This window comes from Spea bombifrons, chromosome 12 (genome assembly GCF_027358695.1).
Source record: "Spea bombifrons isolate aSpeBom1 chromosome 12, aSpeBom1.2.pri, whole genome shotgun sequence".
Classification (NCBI taxonomy): domain Eukaryota; kingdom Metazoa; phylum Chordata; class Amphibia; order Anura; family Pelobatidae; genus Spea; species Spea bombifrons.
The window spans coordinates 8518005-8540103 of record NC_071098.1 but is presented as its reverse complement, the minus strand read 5'-3'; the positions used below and the strand labels follow the sequence as shown (position 1 = coordinate 8540103).

At 41.7% G+C, this 22099-nt stretch overlaps 1 protein-coding gene across 3 annotated transcripts in view; it reads left to right on the top strand.

Moving 5' to 3' along the window:
* The first annotated feature begins 5302 nt into the window (after nt 1-5302).
* Nucleotides 5303-22099, top strand: part of DVL1 (dishevelled segment polarity protein 1) — a 46335-nt gene continuing 29538 nt past the window's right edge. For all 3 annotated transcript variants that reach the window (XM_053452561.1, XM_053452560.1, XM_053452563.1), the window contains exons 1-3: nt 5303-5704; nt 21346-21415; nt 21821-21942. In XM_053452561.1, coding sequence (XP_053308536.1) covers nt 5535-5704; nt 21346-21415; nt 21821-21942 — 362 coding nt within the window. In that variant the 5' untranslated portion in view covers nt 5303-5534. The remainder of the gene's footprint in view (nt 5705-21345; nt 21416-21820; nt 21943-22099) is intronic.

Genomic DNA, 22099 nt, shown 5'->3' with positions numbered 1-22099 from the left:
GTTTGAGGATCTATGAATAATCACACAGAAATGTGTGTAATTATTTAATGACAATTAGTTGGAAAGGGGATTTGGGATGTATTCTCACTTCTCAGAGAGCGCCAAGGACTAAAGGTTAGAGGACAATGTCTGTTTATACCCTGTTACGCTGAATAATCTGTGATAATGGCTGCCTTGAGTGAAAGAAAGGAAATGCTTCTTATACTCCAATATGTGTTTGAATGAAAGTAATTGGCAGCAGAGGAACTGTGGCATTCTTGGCAAATCAGAATAGATATAGCCCCAGCTCACAGCCTTGAATACAATAAAGCTCCTTGTCTTTAGATAACGTAGCGGTGTTAGTGTGGGCGGCAGAGGTTCCTGGCTGAATTGGCCTGCATTTGTCGCTGCTTGTTTAGCGGTGTCAGTAAAGTGCTTGCTGGAGGCAATGTGTGCGACGCTCAGTGTGAATTCACAGCGTTACCTGTCTGAACCAGAACCCTAGGCTTCTGTGAGCTTCAACTGTGCTTCGTGTCGTCACCAAACCATCAGCGTCTTCATTCCTGTCAAAACGATCATCTAATTCTCTCATTCATCAACCATTTTCTAACTGCATACCTCCCAACTCTCCCTGCTTAGGAAGGACAGTCCCTCTGTAGGACCCAGATTTCCTAGGAGCCCAGAGCGCCACTTCTCTGGGTCAACACCCGAATCATCCGGGTTGCGGGTCCTGACATGCCCCACTCCTTGCCCATTTCCCCCTTAAATGGGGGAACGCCCACTGATGACAGCAGGAACACCCACCGTCAGCGGGAATCCCCGCAACATCAGCAGGAACACCCACCAATGTCAGCGAGACCACCCGTTGACGTCAGTGGGTAGTCCTGGCCACGTCCTGCAAGGGTAGGCTCCCGGTAGCCGGAGGCCAAAAGTTCCCAGGTGTGTTGGTCACGTTGTACAGCATTTAAGTAAAATGCCGCAGTGCCGCAGGTGCCGCAGTCTGATTGGGTGTGTGCTGCACCCAGCCTCCACAGACTCCTTTAAATGGTACTGCGCCATCTTTACGGCCCCAACTGCCGCAGACCCTGTGCAGTAGACGTTGCCTTGTGGATAGCACCCCTATGGCTGAATCCATAGTCGCCATGTGTATTTTAAATACGTGCCAAAACTATGGATTTTTTTTTAGCTTCCCTGGTTCACAGCCTCTTTTTTTTCTAACTGCACATCATCTCTATGTGTCATAACCTTTTCTTTCCCCCTTTTCTTCTCTCCAGCAAATAGATGCATGCTGCAGTCCTGCTGCTTCGTGACACACCGCACACACAGCGGGAGGTCCCGCCGCCTGCCTGGCGATTACATAGGAAGAAAAATCAGCGCGTTTGAAAATGAAACACATCAGAGGCATTAAACGAAGGCAGTCTAAAGAGCTCCAGTCCTTTGTAGAAGCCGTTTCACAGCCGCGCAGTCAGGCTGTCGGGAACCCTTTCACTGCCGAGAGCCTTAGCGGATTTATGGGCCACAAATAGTTAAGTCCGTTGCCGCATTAACATGTCAGACGCATTCATAGCCTCAGGGTCAGACTGGGACCAACACTGGTCGATATATTTAAAGCACCGTCGCCCCCAGACTGTGTGAGGACATTCTAACAACAATTAAATAACAGACATATGCTCCTCCATTTGCCCTGTCTTATAGGCAAACATCACCTGTTTAGATCTACAGTGCCTATGGGCATAGAGCATTACCCAGCATCCGTCAGATGGCTTTGCTGGGTAAACCCGGGGTTACTGGGATTATCGCCCTAACAGAGTAAAACCACCAGAAGCCTAAACTGATCCTTCGCTGGCTCCGATAATATGGAAGGTTACCACCCCAACCCAAGAACCACAGAGTTAGCGCTTTAAACCTCACATGGAAAGCCCGCAGATTGTTCTATTCTTGGGAAAATGTCAATGATAGTGAAAAGACCCATTTGTTACTTCAATCAAAACTTAATAGGTCATTTTACTGGGATAAAAGTAGCCATCACCACATCGGCATCTTATGAAAAGCATCAAAAAGCATCATAATAAAAATATTTTACATTATTAACTTATTGTAATAGCGTAAAATGGATTTCTGATGCTGATATGTCTTCCACATCCATAAAAGAAGCAGGCAGCCACACTTGGCTGCTGCAGCCGATTACTAGACAGTCCGAGTTCCTCTGTCTAGCACCGGCTTCCTGATAAAACCTGAACTTTAATATTTTCATATGAATATTTCTTATAAAGCCCACTTAAATGAGCAGTTTCCAGAATCCCCCCTTTTTTCTATAGGTAATGTTAATCTCCAAACATTTGACTATTCGGGTATATGCATGGCTAAGGCATCTGATATGGCAAAATTTGACCTTTTTTCTACTAGGAATTTTAACCCCTTAAGGACAATGGGCGGTGCCTAAACCCATTGAAAACAATGCATTTTGAGCCCGTACATGTACGGGCTTTGTCATTAAGGGGTTAACGATGACCATCGCAGGTGACCATAAAAGATGCAGCCAGAGCTTCACAAAGAAATTCAATGATAAATAGGATCAGGAATAACGTTACTGGCCCTTTTAAGCTAACGTTTTCCATCGTGTCCCTTTAAGACCCAACCTCATTGTCTGATAAGCCGCCAACATCCCTTTGCCTGTCCACAGGAGCCACTTTGCCATCTCCCTGGACACAGGACCAGTTGAGTCCATAACCACTTGCAGGGCGCGACTAAGTGCAAATATTGATTAATGGAGCGGATGTTTCTGCTCTTTGGGACTCTACGGGGATTTATACAGAAAATAACACAGGAGCAGTGAGAAATAAATAAAAATACTGTGACGATCGGCGTGAGTCACGTTTATTTTCTGCACTATAATGCTGCTTATTCATGACTGGGAGCTCTATAATCTTGTTTATAAAACACTTGTGTCAATGTTTATTTGCAGCGTGTGAATCATGCGTTACCAGCTTCATTTCATTGCACGGTTTCAGCGCTTGGTCATTGTTTAATATTTTGCATTATTGGCTCAGCTTTGTTGTGTATTTTCTGATTAGATCGATCTAGAATCAGAATCTCAGGAAATTGCTTCTTATCCCTCCCGGAGACTCAAGGGGAGGAATGGAATACCAGCCAGTAAAGGTGCTGTTCCACCTACACTTTGGTAGTTCAATGCAGCATTAGATACATCGTTCTTCATACCGTCCAACCCTTTCCGAGAAATAATGCTTTAATTATGTGAAAGTTGCCTCATTCATAATATTTGCAGGGAACACTTAATTGTCAATAAGTATGCCTTGGGGGGGGGGATGTTATAGAAACACAGGAGGGAAGTTTATCCGGACATAATCTAATACTAGAGATGGTGGTAGATAAGTGGAACAGCCTCCCATCAAAGAGGTAGAGGGTAATTTAAACATGCATGGGATAGGCATATGGATCCTGAATCTAAGACAAGGCCAACGACTGACTATCAGGAAAAATGGGAAGACTAGACAGGCTGGATGGTTCTTCTTATCTGCCGTCAAATTCTATTTCTATATCATGTGACACAAGATCAGCAACTGATAGGCTGTTGCCTTAGAAACTGTTTTTATGTTGTTTTATGTAACTAAACCTCCAAAAGTAATAAATAATACATTGGCTGACGTTTATATGTTTATTATACTAGAGAGTTTCATTAAAGTTTTGTCTGAGCATCTTTAAGAATCCTTCTCCCATTTGTCTCCTTTATCTCCTCTCTCTTGGTCTTCACACATCTGACTACAACAATAGAGCTCTATATCTATGTGAGGGCCACACCATACTCATCCAACCATGTCTTTATGGGGCTTGCTTTGTGTGCCGGGGGACAGTCATGCTGAAGCTTTAACATTTCCCTTCGCTGGAAGAAAGGGACTCAAAACTCTGATTTCAGAAATCAAGAGATATGTCCCAATACTTTTGTCCATATAGTGGTGCACAAAGCAAGGTCCATAAAGACATGGTTGGATGAGTTTGGTGCAGAAGAACTTGACTGTCCACACAGAACCCTCACCTCAACCCCATCGAACACCTTTGGGATGAACTGGAATGGAGACTGTGAGCCGGTCCTTCTCCTCTAACATCAGTGACTGACCTCACAAATGCTTTACTGGATGAATGGGCAAAAAATCCCACAGAAACTCCCCAAAATCTTGTGGAAAACCTTCCCAGAAGCTGTTATAGCTGCAAAGGAGGACCAACTTCATATTAATATCTATGTATTTAGAATTCAATGTCATCAATGTCCCTGTTGGTGTAACAGTCAGGTGTCCCAATAAGTGTAAATGCCTAAGAGTGAAGGACTAACTAGATTCACTCTGAAACTTCCAGCCACTCGCTATCCAATATCGCTTAATGGAAATCTGTAACAACCCTTTCTAGTTATTAATAAATACATTCTATTTAAATAAAGATAGCGGAATACTAAAAATCAGACCGCTGCGTTGGTATGAGGGTGAGGAGGTACAGCTAACACTTAATGATGCCTGATGTGCGTTTCGCCGGCAGGACGGTCAGCTTCGTAAAGTGAAGAAGTGGAGCTGCGGAAAAGGAGACAGGGACACAAAAGCAGTCAACGAAGGTAGGAAGACAGATTTAGACAGAGCGTTAGTAAGAGTGAGTGCGAGAGCGTGAGTAAGAGTGTGTTACTGTTTTGCCTTTTTCATTTTTAAACCACCACTGATTCTAAGTCCAGGTCTCACAATGATAAGCTCTGGCTTAAAGGTGAGTGGCATCACTTGGCAGAGGACAGAATTATTAGATGCCATACATACATACTACCTTTGCGATCTCATGAAACATGTAGATTTTGTGAATCGTAGATGTTTAGAAGATATTACAAGCAAAGTGATAAACCGAATTGACTCGCTAATCAAGGAATTAGAACAATGTGCAGATTCCTCTCGCAGACAGGATGGGGCTGTATAGATACCGTACATATTATTGCACATACTGACCCCCGAGTGGACAGCACAGATGTACAATGTCTTCTGCATTCAGCAGCCTATACAGTCAAATGTGAGCCATGCTGTAGTGGATTTGCTGATTATTAAAGCTCATTCACTTTTAACCATCCCACCTTTATTTTAAACTATATTAGAATTCTTCTAAAATCATACAATAGAAAATGTTGCAATAAAATGCTGCCTAAAGGTATTTTGGGGCTGAGTAAATGGCACTGCTGTGTCTGGAAAGGCAGTCTGGAAGAAGAGGGTGCTGTTACACCAGTCACCGGCTAGGGGGCAGTGCAGGGAGCAGAATGTCCAGCACTCAGCCATTTGCCAGTACATTTCTAGATCAGGATTGTGCTTATCCCTTCCTGTTTTGAGAAGCCCTGGAACATTGTATTGTGAAAGGCTATTGAGTGACTGACAAGAGAACACATCAGGGACTTGGCTTTCGCGTCTCTCCATGATTTTGCAAGAATTCTACGCCTGAACCTGCCAGATCTTTTCCAAAGGGAGAGCCTTGTCATTTTGGGGGGGTGTACCCCCCCTCCTGAAATCACCCTGCTCATGGCTGAGACTAAAATCATCTACCATATAGATGAAGAAGAAACCCCATATCTGGTGAAACTGCCTGTTCCTCCCGAAAAAGTGACCTTAGCCGATTTCAAAAATGTCCTCAGCAACAGACCTGTCCACAACTACAAATTCTTCTTTAAATCCATGGACCAGGATTTTGGGTAAGCACCTGGTGCTGGCGACCGTGAGCCCGTGTGTCTGTAGCCCCACGCCTGCTGCAAACTGACATCTGCCTGCGCTGCTTCACAGGGGGGGTCCCTGCCTGGGATCGCTACTGATTCATAGATCGGCTTCTGCAAAGCGTTCTAGGATTAGAACCCTGATCACTTGTCTTATATAGAACATATGTGTAAGAGCCATGGCTGTGTTAACATTGTACATATATCAGTGTATACTCATGTAGATGTGTGTGTGTGTGTATATATATAATGCATTCATAGGTAGATAGATGTATAGGTGGATGGATGATAGGGATAGGTTGGTTAATGGATGGATGATAGGGATAGATAGATAGATAGATAGATAGATAGATAGATAGATAGATAGATAGATAGATAGATAGATAGATAGATAGATAGATAGATGGGTAGGTGGGTGATAGGGATAGAGGGGTAGATGGATGATAGGGATAGAGGGGCAGATGGATGATAGGGATAGATGGCTAGGTGGATGAGAGGGGTAGATTGGTATGTGGATGATAGGGATAGGGGGTAGGTGGATGATAGGGATAGATGGCTAGGTGGATGATAGAGATAGATGGATGATGGGGATAGAGGGGTTGGGGGGTTGGTGGATGATAGGGATAGGGATAGATGGGTAGGTGGATGATAGGGATAGATGGGTAGGTGGATGATAGGGATAGATGGGTAGGTGGATGATAGGGATAGAGGGGTAGGTGGATGATAGGGGGTAGGTGGGTGAATGGATGATAGGAGTAGATAGACAGGTGTTTGAAATATTTATATTGCGGAATTACCGGTGTGAATATTAGGATACAAAGCCAGCTGATTCACACTAATACCCCGGGGATGGGGGCTTTTAATCCTGACATTGTCACAGCTTCAAAGGGGTTTTACTGTCATTTTCTATAAAGGGTGATTATTAAGTGGGAGGGGAAGGAGCGCTTCTAAGGGGAGAGCTGCATTCACATCCCCTTTACAGACGGGGAATTGGGAAGTGAAATGGGGTAAATTAGAGGAAGGGGGCTGTTGTCATATAAGGAGGGTGGAACACCTGACGTTTCCCCACCTCTGCCCCGCTTCATCATTAGCTTTGCCCCCTGCAGGTTAACTTGTAACCCCTGCCCCCCCTTAGCGTGTAGTGTGTAATGAGTGTGTGTCATGCGGCCCGGTGGCAGCTCTCTGCATGTAAGTGTTTGATGCCTGCTCAGGGTTAAAGCGTCTGCATATTCCGTAGCGCAGTACACAGAGCCATTGTCATGTGAATTCCCGGTGCCGTTCCTGCTTTCTGCGGCTTGTGGTTGTTTGTCCCCACGGCGTCCCCGTTTCCTTAATGGCTTCCTCCCTCCTCCTCCCGGTGTGCTGCGGGCCGGCTGTCACCTCCAGCCCTGGGCGCGGGCTCCGTGTACAGGGTGTTATTGGCCCGAGCAGCGGGCAGAGAAATGTCCCGGATACGGGGGTAAGGGGTTAATGTAGACGTGAATGCAGGTAAGAGGCCCCGCTTCATGCCACAGTAAACATGGCGGTGCAGGGCACTGGCACAGGGACTGGCTAGCAGGGCACAGGCAAGGAGCAGGCCTGGTAGGTGGCACGGTGAAGGTGCAGGCCTCATGGAGGGTAAGGTGGAGGCCTTGAAGGGAGCAGAGCAGCACCTGTGCAGAGGGCCGGTATCTGGGGCAGGAGAGATTCCCTGACAGGTGGCTGGGAAAGTGGCCTTGATAGAAAGCTGCATCCAGGTACAGTCCTGACTCTAATAATACTATATATATAAATATATAATTCTAATAATACTATATGTATAACTCTAATAATACTATGTTTCCCATTTTGAATATTATTGATATTTTGGTTACTGATGATCTTATTCATTAATAACATGACCGGCAAATCATCGCAGTGAGAATCAACAAGAAGTCAATATATCCTTAGTCTAATCCGGCATTGAGATGTACTAAAACTTCAGAGGGAACTGGGGACAGACAGCTAAGCCAGGGGTCGGAGGTCAGGGGTCACATTAGAGGATTTAGGATTGTGATCTTTATAAAGATGTGGATATGGGAGCCATTACTCCCAGACCCTCAGATATGTCACCCTGAAACCTGTTATGGGAGAGATGACAATATGCTGTATTCTAGACTGTAAGTATATAGAATATGGATAAAGGATACATTTGTTGCCACTCTGTAAGTGCATAATAATAAAAATAATAATAACAATAACAATAATACAAAGATTGAATAAATATTTATGCAAGTTTGTTTGAAGGACTTCAGTGTCTCAGTAGGTTTCTATTTTCTTCTATAACATATGACAGTGTTACAGGATTGATGATAGTCTACTGGAAGAAGTAAGCAGTAAAAGGTGTATACAAGAGGTTTTAACCCCGTAGCTGCACAGGTAACATTTTATTGTTTTTTCAATCCAGAGCCTGTGGCCGAGCCGCCGGATTCTCACCGAATGTCTTAGTCCACCCAGCTTTTAGAGATGTGATGAAGGCCCCGTCGCAGTGTTATGTATGGCCGTAGTCTGTATACAAATGGCGAGCGTACGCAAAGTACTCGAGTTGATAGCAGCAGCGAGCATTTGCAAAGGATTCTTTAATATTCCCGAGGGTAAAGGCTGCCAGCATCTGTAATGGACTATTGGGAATTCATACAGCACTTACGTTACTCCAGTTAAGAGGTTACTGCTCTATGGTGTCATATATAGAGTTGCAGGGATGTATACTTAAAGCTCGTCCTTAAAATGGATTGTTAGTGCAATAAAAAGGGTATTTTTTTAAACTTACGCTACTGGGTTAACATGGCTATCCCAAATATATATATATATAATATCCACTGCAAGACTGTATTAAAATCATTGCTGTCTTGCGTGGTGCATTCTTTATGACAGGGGTGTCCAACCTGCGGCCCTCCAGCTGCTGCAATGAAAGACAAAAATCTCTTTCTGTTTGCAGAATGGTATCTGAAAGACCTGGGTGATATATTTTAGTGACCTCCATTCATACAGTAAGATGTGGCATCAGATAAGCTTTGGGGAGGTCAAATGTCTCTTCTTCAGAGGCTTGACAGATTTGTGAATTTACTTTTTTCTACGCTATATGAATAAGAATACCTGGGTTGTATGAATGAATTTCTTACGTGGGCAAATGGCCGTATTAACCCAATTATAGGCTGCACCCCTATAGGCTGGTACTATTGTAACAGAAAATGTATTTAAAAAAAAATACACATTAGTAGAGGGTTAAACAGTGTTTTCTCGCTCGTTCTCTTCCACTCTCTCACACTCTCTCTTATGCTCTCTAAATGTTTTCCTATCTTCTGTGCCGCCTGCTTCTGTGTCCTCATCACTTTTTCCGATCAGCTCCACTTCTTCTCCTGCCTCTTCTTGTTCATTTTGTCTTCTGTCTCCTTTCTTCGTCCACTTCTCCGCTGTATCAGCTCCATGAATCAGACCTCCTGGAGTGCTTCTGCAAAAGGGGCGGAGCCTCCAGACACAACCTCTCCCGTGATTGGAGGAACAGGGGAGAGGGTGTCTACGCGCGTCGTGCCGTGACTGCGCCCTCTTGCGGAAACACTCCAAGAACCCAGAATATTGCAGACAGATTCGCGGAGAAAGAGAGGGGCAGAAACGCTTCTCTGCAAATCTGTCTGCAATACCTGGAAAATGCAGCCAACATCGAGGAGAAGCGGATGAAGACAGAAGAGCAGGAAGAGGCAAGAGAAGAAGAAGCGGAGCTGTGGAAAAGGAGACAGTAGGGAGACATTGGCAATATCTAAACCCTGATTATAGGGGATTATTATATAATCAGGACAATACGGTACGTAGGGAACAAAATCAAAGAACAAAATCATCACATTAGATAACGTGACTAGCTTGCATCCGCCATCGTCACTGACGTAGTCACAGGACTTTTTTTTTTTGTCTATAAATATATTCTGTAACTTGTGACCCTTTAATGTTGCCAGCCAACATACCCACAGGGCTTTAAAACTCTAACAGTGGTTTTGTTGAATGTGAATGAATGAACAAAATGAATTAGGGTTGTATAATCCACAGGCATCTATGATAGAAACTGTCTATATTTGAAGTGGATTTGACATACACAGATAATAGATCTACTTTGAATAAAGAACAATATTTGGTCTAGGTATGGTGCTAACTAAATATCACTCATAAAGTGGACGTGTCACGCACACAGATGACATTCCTGTTGTTTGATTTACAAAAATAACCCTTGATCTATGCACTTGCCAAATTGCCAGGTTATGTATGGATCAACGAAGCTTCCTTTGGTTGGCAGCCATCAATATGATTGCAATGTCGAAATGCCAGTAGTGCGATCCAAGTTCATGGGTGGCCCAGTCCATAGAAACATATTGGATGAGAATTGAGCTTGATCTATGCATTTGTAAGTGATTTAGTTGGTGCAATGCATAGATCACTCAAAAGTACACTTAAGTCATGTTTGCATGACACTTTAATCATTGATTTACCAGGACAGCTAATCAGGAAGAAAGTTTAAGTCTTGTGATGCGTTTTAAATACAGAGTCGATAATAGCCGCAACATACAATGCTTTGTATCCTCCTTTCACCAATAACTAGCTATTCAATCAGCCGCTGACAAGGGCAGACGCATAGCAATAAAAGGACATTTGCAAAATGAATTTTGAAGCAATTTCCTTTTAGTACAAACAGATCTCGGGGGACGTGGGAATATGTACCGTTAACAGATGTCAGCAGTCAGTTCCTGCATCCTTGAAGTTTACTCGAGAAGAATGGCTTTTAAACATACAACATTGCCAGTTCCAATAACAGAAAACCCCAGTGTTCTTTTACTGGTGTAAGTGGGGGCGAAGGATGCTCTCCTTATTTCTGTAGTGCTCCGAGGGTTAAGATTGCTATGTAAATATACTGCATACAGTGTGCATATCAGCCATATTATTATTATTATTATTCACGAGCAGCGCTATATTTAGTCCACCTGTTTTTCTTGATGTAAAGACTCAAACCCTCAATAAGTCCCTGGTCTCATTGTAGATTCAGGATAACCATGTGCCTTTTAAATTCCCCCACTGTATTAGCTTCCTCCATTTCTGCAGGGAGGCTGCTCCACTTATCTACCACTCTCTCGGTTCTTATTAACATGTATAAACAACAACATGGGTAAATATCTTATTGTGGCTGCCCACACGTTGCAACCTCTAGGACCCCATCTCAGCACCTCTCCATCACAGTGTACCATCTTTCCCCCTCCATTACAACTTTATTTCTTCCCTTTTATACACCTTAAGGACCCGGTGCTTTGAGCCTGTGTTTGGCTGATTGCTACAACGATAATATGATTGCAATACAATAATATTCCCAAAGTGTTAATTCCCCTGTTTATAATTTGTATTTAACCCAACAAGACCCCTTCCGATTATTGCATCAATATGAAGAGCGGAGCTTTGAATAAGAGCTGGGGCTAATTTGCACAGAAAGAAATAGGCAAACACGAAGGTGCCGTGGAATGAAATTCTTAGTCGTCAACCTTGCTCTATAAATCTACGGAATGTGCCCAATCAGGTATATTAAGAGGGAACACAATGACATTCATTGAGACAAAGTATTGTTTATTTATGGTAAGGATGCTAAATATACGGAATTCACATCCTTCAGACTTTTAAGTGGCATCAAAAGTTTACACTCTTACAGAACTTTACACTCTTCTCGACCTCAGTTACTTTGTAGCTGTCATGTCGTTGTGTCTGCTCGTAGTATATTACAGAAGTTAGGAATATAAATTGTATTCTGTACGTCTCCAAAGCCAATGAAACAGAATTTGATGGCAGATAAGAACCATGTGGCCCACCTGGTCTGCCTTAGGTAAAAAAATAAAACCTTAATCAGTCCTTGTCTTCCCCTTAGATTCAGAAGTCATATGCCTATCCCACGCGTGTTTAAATTCTCATGCTTTGTTGACCTCTTCTACTGGAAGGTGGCTCCACTTGCCTACAACCTTCGCCGTATCTAAGCCTCCAATGCATTATTACCTTTGTAGAGGGTACAATTATTGGAAATGTTGAGGTCTGCTGGGTAGGAGATCCTCAATATGGTGCCATTACACCGAAAGTCCTGGAGGTGTGATACAGATTGCTCCATAATGGAGCCATAACAGCTGGTGAAGTATGAGCGCCCGGCCGCTGTAAGGGACGCGTGATTCAGTCCCTTGTTATACATCCGCAGAGCGCACACATCAATTTCCATAATATATTTGATTATTAAAAACCTTGGGCCAATGTTTAACTTGTGGCTGCCAAACAAGCTGTGCCTTTTTTTCCTTCCTTAAATTGCTAAAAGCTATCTATATATTTCGCTATTAATTTTTTTTTTCGGAAGAAAGTTTTTGCGTTTTTTTTTTATGTTACTCGTAGCTTCTTGATTAAGAATTGAAGTATTATCCCTACGGTGGCGATTTATGTGCATAAATCGCATGATAACACGAGGCTCAATCAGCACAGAAACTAATTAGCCTGGCTTGCTGCGCCTTCAGGGATGGATTAAAAGGAAGCCAAGTATCTCAAAAACTATGTTGTATAGAAATAAAATAGCCCCTGGAAGGTTTATAATTCCAAAAAAAAAAAAAAATATTCCCACCATCCTTGCCGGAGATACAGAAATGTGTCCCTGTTACATTGTGGCAACGTGTGCTGGAACCGATATAAAGTCAGCTTTTTGTTAATTTTAACCAAATTAACGTACTGCTTATTCTAAATTCAATGATTTGGTACGGTCAGGAAGCGAGAATCCTGCTGATTGGGCCATTTCACTGGCTGTTATAGAGACTTTTTCAAGAAGGCTTCTCAGCTGCTTCCGATAAATGATGTGCTGCGGGTCCCAACGTTAAATCTCTTAACCAAAGCAAGATCCTAGAATCATGTTAGACACTAAAAGGGGAAGAATGTCCTTTAAACCTTGTAACCGATCATTTCAGGTAATCAGGATGTTATCATAAAAGATATCGGATATATAGTCATACAATGCCTTTTCTAATGTGGAAAAGGTTAAAATGTAATCTGTAATCTGCTACATCCTGTTAGAACAAGAAGATTATTTCTACTGTTAAAGGCGCTCTCATATACCGTGTTTCTAAAAATGTTACTTTTGTATCATTTTAAATGTTTGCATAGGAACAGAAAATTTGACAGCAGTTAAGAAGCGTTTGGCCCCTCCAGTCTGCCCATTTTTCCTGACAGATTCAAAATGTAATCAGTAGTTGGTCTCTTCTTAGATTAAGGACACCTTTATGCCCATGCATGTTTAAATTCCCTCCCTGTATTAGCTTTTACCACTTCCTATGGGAGCATGTTCCATCTACCTACTACCCTCTCAGTAAAGTAAAAGCATGCCATTCATGCACTGTTGTTTTCTTTTACAAGATGCTTGAGTGTAGTAGAGGTTTTTTATCTCCCTTGTTGTGTATGTGCTGTTTCTTTATCTTATCAACATCTTATCTTAGTATATTGCACTAAATAAAAGAACACTAGGGTATAAACTGCAGGTTTATCGTGGATCCGAGTTTCTTTCTAATCATTGACCAGTGGGAGAAGCTACAGGTCAGAGGTATCTAGCTAGAAGGCAAACATCAAAACTAAAAAAATAATCTGCGTACATATATACATTGAGTTTTATATTTATTCATTTAAAATTACTATTTTATTCAGTTCGTATTGAAGTTCATTCTGCATGGACTCCTGTCAGGGCTGGACATGGCGGTGACCGGGTGGCCGTGGCATTTTAAGGCTAGTGGCTGACTGATGGCATAAGTTTGTCCAGCGGCTCTATGTACGAGGCTGCACATTATGGGTTTATTCTCCCATAGCTTCTGGGCCCCGGTATATCCAGCCGGCGAGTATGGGTTGCTGCCCGGTGTGCTTGGCTCTGGTGCATTTAACTGAAGACAAATCGATGCATACTTAGGTATGCTTCCTGCTTCCAGTGGAAGAAGCCGTGGGAGGAGGAAAAGGAAGAGCAAGACTCCAATAACTAAAGAATACATGCACCGATTTGTATGCTGTAAATTGCTTTGGAGTCTATGCAAAATCAGCTCATATATATATATATATATATATATATATATATATATATATAAATAACATAAAAATAAGGCTATAATGTTATAATAGTGAAAAAAGTGCATAATTGACATACATCACACTCTACACAAAGCTCAGACAGAGGTCGCTATCTGCCCCACCAATCAGGCTTGTGATGCCATCAAATGCAGGATGATGGGGAATCTAATATTCATTGCAGACAAATAATATACACTATTCAAACCCATCCCTGCTAAGTGATAAAATAACGATTCTCCCTTAATGCTCTCATATGATTGTTAATGTACTAATTTATTATCACCGAAGATATAAAATCAGCTATTATTACCAGCTTCTTGTTAATTTCAGGTAATCAGAAGATAGTTAGCTTCCAAATACTGTCCAGAAAATGCACCGATGAGAATAAACTATTGGCCACCTCCAGTCTGTTATAAAGGAGAACAATTCAGCTGAAAATACCCAAGATAATATTAAATAGATATAACCTTTTTTTGTTACTGTTGTTTGTATAAAAATATAATTAAAATGTATAATTTTCCCCTGAAATCTACATTCTGCATTGCTTGTTAAAATATCCTGAATATTCAATACAATGGCACATGTCTATGTTACGGAACAATGGTTGGGGAGGCTTTTAATGAGTCTTGATGAACCTCTGATGAGTTTAAAAGCACTTCTTTCTCTTCTGTTTCACAAAAGTACTTCCCTCCCCGACGGACAGGGAAAACCGCATGAACTCAACCGCCGCCAGGATCACTGCGAATATACAGAAAGCAAACAATAGAGGAAAAGAGAAGCTTCTTTACAAATAGATAACATTCAATAAAATCCTTCCACCTGAGTGCCCCATACCCCCATACATCAATCCCAGCGGATTCCTACAGAGATACAGATCACTTTGTGTTTGCTGAAGCCTTATAGTGAGAAAGATCCCTTACTTTCAGCTGTTTTTTATATATATAAAAATAGAGAAAATTACTATTATGGCTTTGTGAAAACAAACAGTATTATTTCATATATATATTTGTAAAGAAAAATATTATATTTCAGAATATACAATTACCATATTGGCTAAATAGTGCATACCCTTAAAATTTGGGTGAATTTCAATTAAAACCTGGCTTTTTGTCAGATGGGCTTGGTTGGCCTTGTATTATATATAGTATATTAATATTATAATATCAATATCATTGTTTTAACTTCTTACTGATTGAACTATGCATTATGCAGGCCTAGATTAGCCGTTTTATGAAAGAGTCTTGCCATGGTTGGCGCTTCTTGTCCTATATTGGGACAATTTTTAGTGAATAAACCTTCTTAGTCAGTATAGTAAACAAGGCATGTTTTAGGATTTGCAGTTGAAAAGAGGGAAATCTTCATTTATAGCTAAGAATAAGAAACATGGAGCTAGATCTATACCCCTGTTTGCAGACCTTGCCATGGCTCCTAAAATATTTGGCCATTTACCCAAAATTACGGGCTAGAATTTATTGATCTCTACAGAAGCATAACTTACAGGCTACTGAAAACACAGGTGGCATGCAAAATATTTGTGTAGCCCTCCCTTTATCAAGGTATTGTACATTCATATCCACACAACTAAAAGGTCATGTTTACTTTACCAAGAGGATTGTAAATAAGTGGAACAGCCTCCCAGCGGAAGTGGTTAATACAGTGATTGGATTTAAACATGCATGGAACAAGGTCTGAGACTTTAAGTTCAGAAAAAAGGACAAACTAGGTGTGCTCGATGGTTCTTATCTGGTGTCCAATTCTATTATACACCACGATTAATACACCCATTACAAAAATGTGAGTTCTTTAAATAAAAAAGAGAGAGAGCGACAGGAATAATGAAAATATTTACAGCTGCTGCTGTCATGAATTATATAATTCCCCCCATATCATGTTCTCCGGAGACCAGTCTAACCAGTTTAAAAATCCCTGAACTGTGGAAGAAAATCTTAATTTGAATATTTACATAATGAGCCTGCCCTGTACCATGCAGTAATAATTCAACACGCAATTAATTCCTTCCTCCAATAGTAATCCCGTCTCTGAACTCATACAGTATATATTCTTCATGAATTTAAAAATAATACAATTTCATTTGTAAAAATTATTTTTGGTGGGCAATTAAAAAGACATTAAAAAGAAATGAAGTTAAAATAATATATCCGGTGATAAATGTTTTTTAAATGTATTTTTTTCATTAATCACGTTGTAAGGAAAGTGTAAGCGCAGGATCTGTGCATATAAAATGTAATAATAATTATTTTGCATTATTACGTGGATTTATTGTTAGTATTCGGTTATGCAGAACTTAATGGGTTTTATAATACTATTATTTATTACAAAAGGAATCCTTATGGAAACAGCCTAGATGGGATAATATTAAAGGGGCAAGATCATTATTAAAGGGACAGTTTAATGTCCCTGACACCCCAACTATAGAAGAATGCATATCAAAGTACTTAGTATTTTAATAGTCATTCTTCCACAAATATGCATTTTTGGGGTTGCTTAAAGCAGCCAATCAGTGGCAGGAAAGGACCTCCATTGAAATCAGTGGGAGAACTTTGCACACATGCATTGTGTCCCTTTAAACAAGGGGTTATCTCCGCGTTGTGTGGCCGTGAGTATCCACTCATGTAGATCCCTGGCGACAGAAGTCTTGGCCGACTTGACAAACGATGGCTCCCCAAAAAAGGATGGTTGATTTGTTGCGTAACTTTTGTACCGTAGAACTGAGCTACAATTTCTTTGCCAGGAGAAGAATGAATGTTGATTCTAATAAACAATTGTGCAAACAGTAACCGTACCCCCATCACTCGCCACCATATTCAGCCTACATGGTTTGGCTCAGTGATGCCAAAGAGGATTAGGAATATGCTCGTTTATTTCAGCATCTTTTGTGTCCAGAAGCAGCTGGCGGAAGGCCTTTTCCCGATGACGTCATTCAGGCAGGAAGAGAGCGGCTTTTCTAACCCACCCCTACCGAATATATCACACATCACTCGCTATGCTTCTCGCTTGTGTTAAGTAACAACGTGTAGCCGTTAGTCAATGTAATTGTCAGCTGTTTGGTATATAGGTGCCACAGATGCAGGGAAAACCAAATAACAGCCAGGCATTTCCAAACCTTGGCTAAAAGGTTTTATTGGGTACTTGATCCTAACCGTGTAATTCTGGTTGTATTTAAAGTTGGATGAGGGTTATCAGAGTTAGAGCAGTGCATTTCCATACTTTGGTAATAGGCATACATACCAACAGTCCCATTTTTCATTGGACATTCGTGATTCCTGGGCACTGTTTATATGAAAAGCATAGCAATGTAACTTGTCTAGAGTCCCTGACCTAGAAGTTAAACAGAATGTTGTTACATTCTATAAGAATGCCAAACTTGATAATTCAAAGGGAGACATTTGATGTCCAACTTGACACCAACAGGACTTTTTGTCAACAGAGTTGCTGCATGAGTGGTTTTAATTTGACTTGAGTTGCCCTTGTAGCTCGACTGACAGCTCAAACCTTAGGGATCAGATATATCTGCAGGACCTGTGAAATTTGCAGATACCTAATTTTATAGTGGAATAAAACATAATATTGCCCCAAAATTCCACCCACTCTACCCTCATTGGCAGCAAATGACAGGTACACCCTGTACCATGAGCAGCTATTAAATATATTTACAGACTACAATAAAACTACAATAAAAGCCCTGTCTCCAGTGCTATAAACAGCCATATCTTCCCCTTGACCAGGAAACCCCTCCTCGGTGCTGAGTGCCGGTTTACTGCATTGCAGAGATGACATTCAATCCTCCAGCAGGAGTTCTCCCAGATCCCAGCTCTCCATACAATCTATGTCAATTACTGACATATTTTAAATGCTAAATGTCTGCATCTCAGATGTATTTTTACCTTTAGTAGCGGAGTTTGGTGTTTTTGAAGTTTTAAGGCAGAAGGATACTGTTGCAGTAATGATCCAGGATCTAATCATTACATTGTATCAGCTGCGATCCGTTTCCAAAACGGCAAGAGGTGGGAAGCACCCTACTTTAATACTACAACATATTCACTAAAAGCAGGGGTGTCCAACCTGCGGCCCTCCCGGTGCTGCAGGACTACATCTCCCATACTCCTCAGCCAGCCCCTTAGCTGAAAGAGCATTATGGGAGATGTAGTCCTGCAGCAGCTTGAGGCCAGCAGGTTGGAGACCCCTGGCTAAAGGAATGCTTACTCCTTTACTTCACTATTCATTATGAAGGGCCAACACTGGCAAGTTTCTCCAGAAAATAGGGCCGAGCTGGCCCTGTGTGATGCATAATTTAATGAGTAAGGAGGACCAGTCAAGCCCTTCCGGCAGCAGAAGCTCACTGGAGTTGGTCCTTCATAATGTATAGTGAAGTCAAGGAGCTGAATCCACAACTCTCCTAACCACGCACGTTAACTCATCACAGAGCTGTCTACATTTTGACCACACGCAGCTTTTTTATAAACTGTTGCCTTGGTAATGAGTTGTTGAGTTTTAACAATTTTAGCTATTTATGGGATTTACTTTTCGGAATCTTAGAATGTTTCCTATATCACAATGTATGCTTTGTTTATTTCTCCCCATTGTGGGCACAGCACGTTGAGTACGGGTCTTCTGACTTATAATGAGGAGTACGAATAAAAACCTATAAAAATGATCTTATCAGCCACCAATGGTATGGTCCGGTGAGCAGAAACATTCTGTTGGTTGCTACGGTGACTGGGTAGTATTAATTCTACTGCCGTGTTACTGACTCCATAGCTTCTAGTTTGGAGTAAAGGGAGAAAGTATGGGCGTATTTAGGACGGGCTCCCAGGACGCTCATTAAACAATGTATATATATATTTTGTGATGGGTTTTCATCTTTTGGTTTGCTACATTAATAAAAATTAATTCCCTGTCATAGGAAGCGTTTAATACGAGTCCCAGCAGTACAAATCATTTTGATGTCCGTGTGTTTTTGATGCTGTGGCGTGCTGGACGTTTTTATCCCTTGCAGTTAATGGCAAATTAGATCAACCTTAAATGATCAAAGGAGGACTCGTGTCATGATTATTCATACTAGGGAATAATGCATGGGGAATGCATGCGCAGTACATCTTCTGGGGGGGGGGTCGGCCTCTAAACGAAGCACTGATCGTTTAGCGTAATACAGATCATGCGTAAGGTGATCCTTTAGAACCGAATCTGGCAGTAGGCAGTAACTGGATTCCCTGCTTGAACTATTCATGTTCCATCTTGTAATCAGGTGAAAGACGGACGGGTGTACATTGAATCAGAGAACATTCTCACCTTTGTGTAACTAAAATGGGACGTTCTCCGTCGATTAGAACCACTGCCAATATATTAGCCATTGTTGAGTTTTGAACTGAATATATAAAACAATAAATAAAAGAAGGCTTGTGTGCGTTCTCACCGGGGACACTTGCCGGTGTTGGCCCTTCACAATGAATAGCGGAGTGACAGAGGTAGAATCTCCTGCAAACTCCCCTGCCAGCTCTCCCTTTAGTGACTAAAGACGTCAGCTCAGTGCGGTGTTTAAGCTGGGAAAGTCATCCAAAATATCACAAGACTGACAACAATGGCGGCCTCCAGGTCTGCAGATAAAAGGGAGTTTATTGGAACAAAACGAGATAAAACCACCTACATTACTGTATATAAAACTGGGTATTAATGGTCAAGGAGAAGAGGATTTTTTTCCATGGGACTTCTACTTTCATTCAGATTTTTGGTACCTGCAGAACAGTAAAATGATGAATATTAGACGCAAGTAGTTAGCCGGGGGCTACAATAGAGTATTGGTGATGGACTATTAAAGGGTCCGTATTTGTAGAGTCTCGGGGAGGAGGTCAGTTCATTAATAAAGTATATTAAGGGATAATAAGGTATAGCTAGAAGTATTTATTTGTGGGACTTAGTCTCCACTAGTGGCATCTTGGACAGTAACCCGGTCCCAGCAAGAGGAGGTGGCATCAGGTGATCGCGCGAGGGCCACACGTGTATATACTGTGCTGGGCTGTGTGTGGGTATGAATGATAACCTCTTGGCCGTTGTAAACTGTGTGCATTGTGTAGCAATCTGCTGATTGGGAAAAACAATAATTAGTTTGCTTAATGTTCACTAGAACATAGTGACTCATTCCAGAAACAATGGAGGACGAGTGACTCAGTGTTTTCATCCATAAACCGGCTATCAGGAGTATTTGAACTTAATGAATACTTAATGATGCGTTTATTTTCTTAATATTAATGAAATATCTTAAATAATGTAAATTATGTTTAAAAATAGTGGAAAAGAAGAAGTCTTTTTAAAACACCTTCCGTAACTATCATAAGCCGTCATCGCTGGTCTCCCTGTTCTTCTGCCGGTGTCGGCCCCTTCTCTGGCTCGTTACAGAATCTGAGCCCATTTGTGCCCATTCAGTACATATTTTATTTTCTGAATTGCCAGTGAGACGTCACTCAAAGCCTCAGTGCTGACTTATGGCCGAGACATCCCAACCTCTCCAATGGCCAAAGAACAATTTTAATTCCGGGCATTGCTTAGCGCAGGGCTATACCTAGACTTTTTATGGGACTTTGTGGACCACCGATAGTTCGTTAAGTAATTAAGTTAAGGCACTTAGAAGAAGAAAGTATTACATTTTCATGGGAGTGATTTTCCATACGTGGGTTTCTGTGTATGAGTATGGAGGGATTTTTGCGTTTTTGGCATGGGGTGCGCAGGCCGTTACGACGCCGTTAAATTTTTTCGGTCACTGGCCATTGATATTGTTTGCAAGCTCAGTTAGTTCTGATTTATGGGAATACTTAGTTATTTGTAATAAAACCTGCTGTCAGAATACAGAGAGAAACCAAATTATTAACAGTCGTACGCTATGGCAACCATTCTGTAAGAAGAATGACATCGGGTTGATACAGACATTGTTAGTAAGTTTATAGGGATTTTGTATAGCTTAGTGATGGCAACCGTCAGCCCTTGATGAATTTCAGCTGTAGCGATACTTTTATCAGGTATAGAATTACATTTGAAATATATAAAAAAAAATAATAGAGGAGCGCACATCCTAAAAGGCATAAAAATTCAGATTCCCGGGTTGCTGCTAGAATAATAATGACTAGTGAAAAAGCAGTTTTTGTGAAATAAAAAATTGATCGACTTTTCAGTCTTCATCATGTATACAGTTTTTTTTGCTGTGTTCTTCACATGGTGCTTCTTGAGCACTCGTAATAAAGCCGCGCTCTACGCATTAAGAGCTTCACAACATTATCACAACATAAGTGCAGCCTGTTGTTCAACCGGCGATGAAAGCTGACGTGACCTCTGCTTATGTCATTGCTGGTATATTGGCCCCTGTAATATCTGAATTCCGTGTGAGCTGCTACACGGGGCCACATTCGATGTGGACCTCTGTCAGACACACGCATGTGATATTTCATGTTTGTTAAACCTCGTCACTAGCTCCTCTATCTTAATCTGTCTCTCAGGGTGGTCAAAGAAGAAATATCAGATGACAACGCCAAGCTCCCGTGCTTCAATGGCCGAGTGGTGTCCTGGGTGAGTTCCCTTTTAAATGCCCAGCCGGAACAATGTTAAATGGGCCTTAATGGGCAGATATTGTTTTGTAAATACCAGTCACTATAAAATTAGATTTATTTTCTCTAGTAGCTGCCTGGACAGCATCTCCTGGTAGGAGGTTCACCATTCTTCCCCGCAGCAACCTGTGTGAAGTCCATGGCATTGGCACACTTAATATTTGCCCCCCTCTATCCCTTAAAACAACATTCTGCTTCTCTTTTACTACCCCCAACCCAGTGCCCACCCTATAGTGTGCTTGTGGCAGAGGATAATGGGAGTTGTAGTTCACCAACTGTTGGACCAGCCAGTCGTGGTGTTCGGCGCATGCTGTGTATATCTGGCAAGGTATATTAACCACCGTTTTTGTGTCCCCTGCTCTCGCAGCTGGTTTTGGCAGAAAGCTCGCACTCAGATGGAGGATCTCAAAGCACCGAAAGTCGCACAGACCTCCCACCTGCCATTGAAAGAACCGGGGGCATCGGAGACTCGCGTCCACCATCATTCCAGTAAGAAACCATGTATAAGGGTGTGCTTATAATGTGTGGACTTTTTTAAAGTTCCCCAGACAGTGTCAACTAATATTCACTTTGAAATAAATGGGTTTACGCTTACTTGGATATTCTATCTATGCAAATGAAAAAATAAATAGTAGTCTTCAAGTTA